General features: G+C 36.0%; 1 protein-coding gene across 5 annotated transcripts in view; it reads left to right on the top strand.

The window, feature by feature from the left end:
* Nucleotides 1-1,539, top strand: part of LOC106875854 (protein usf) — a 9,937-nt gene that overhangs the window by 3,121 nt on the left and 5,277 nt on the right. The window contains exon 1 of one of the 5 annotated variants that reach the window (XM_014924149.2): nucleotides 109-872. The exons of 2 other annotated variants lie outside the window; for them this stretch is intronic. In XM_014924149.2, the coding sequence (XP_014779635.1) occupies nucleotides 817-872 (56 nt within the window). In that variant the 5' untranslated portion in view covers nucleotides 109-816. Of the gene's footprint in view, nucleotides 1-108; nucleotides 873-907; nucleotides 1,248-1,539 lie in introns of those variants that run through there. 2 more of the 5 variants (XM_014924148.2, XM_014924150.2) reach the window with 2 other exon arrangements.

Raw genomic sequence — 1,539 nt, 5'->3', positions numbered from 1 at the left:
CTATCATCTTACTTCTATTAGTCGGCGAAGGATAGAGAATACGTACATCACCCGTTTTTGGCTTTTCCCACCTTATTAGTCTTCACACATAAAGCGCGACAAGCTACGATCGTGGTTGTCAGGCACAGGTCGACAGGTCACGATACCCCCCAGAATGCAAGGGGGCTAATAGTTCAACTAATGACTTGCCACCATTATATACTAAGAAGATATTTTAACTATTTTTGGGGTGTTTTTTTGTGTGTATGGTAGTCTCATTTTCATAAAATGTGCTCAGCAGTCCATGCTATGTAAGTGCAAATACCAGTGCTTTATGGATTAATAATGGTTTCAAGTTTTGCCACAAGGACAGTTATTTTGGGGGAGGGGATGAGTCGATTACAACGATCCCAGTGTTTCACTGGTACTTAATTTATCGACCCAGAAATGATGAAAGGCAAAGTCGACCTCGGTGGAATTTAAACCCAGACGAAATACCGTTAAGCATTTTGTCTGGTGTGTTTACGATTCTGCCAGCTGACGCCTTTTTTTATTAATCTTAATAATCCTTTCTACTATAGGTTCAAGGCCTGAAATTTGGGGTAAGAGGACAGTCGATTACATCGATCCCAGTACTCAACTGGTACTTAATTTATCGACCCAGAAAGGATGAAAGGCAAAGTCGACCTCGGCGGAATTTGAACTCAGAACGGAACGACAGACGAAATACCACTAAGCATTTCGCTCAGCGTTCTAACGATTTATTAGTCTTAATCCCAGACTCTCTCTTTAACCCGTTAAGTATTATCTATACTGAATTACACGTGGAGTCTTCGAATGTCAACGAATATTCTTAGTTGTGTTGTTTCTTCTATAAGACACACAACAAAACGGTAATTAACACAATTTAAAAATGTTAATAATGTTCCTTAAGTGAAAATGTTGATATTGTATTTATTTGAGTGAATATAGCAACTCGTTTCTGTGGCCCGTTTCGATTTTTATCACTGGTCGTTGTTTTACGTAGATTCAATAACTATGGAATTATTTTTTTACTCTCGTCTGGAAGGTTATACATATGTACACACACACACACATATATATATTACATGCATCTATCTTCAGCAGACTGCTTCTCACATACACAATATATTATCTGGGTAACTGGAGAGAGAGAAAGAGAGAGGGAGAAGTAAAGGGTACAGTACCAGACAAGTCTTTACCAACACATAACTATTTTTCTTACTTTCTGTAAGTTTACAAACAACGTAAGTCCGTTTGCTAAATAATGCCTGCTTTTATACAAAGGGTTAATTATTTCTATATAACTTTTTCTGCTTCAAAATCTGACCTGTTTCTTTGTTACGTTTTTTTCTCTGTTCATACTTTGGATTTGATTACAATTTTTTTTTTTTTTTTGCTTAATTTTAATTAGTTTATAAATTGAACTTGTTTTATCATCAATGTACTTTATTAGCATGTCTTTCCCTGTCAGAACTTTAAATCTAACGAACTTAACTTAATAATTTTTGCCGACGAATGTCACGGTTAATTTCTTCA

Source organism: Octopus bimaculoides, chromosome 3, assembly GCF_001194135.2.
Source record: "Octopus bimaculoides isolate UCB-OBI-ISO-001 chromosome 3, ASM119413v2, whole genome shotgun sequence".
Taxonomy (NCBI): Eukaryota; Metazoa; Mollusca; class Cephalopoda; order Octopoda; family Octopodidae; genus Octopus; species Octopus bimaculoides.
This window is presented reverse-complemented; position numbering and strand designations above follow the sequence as displayed.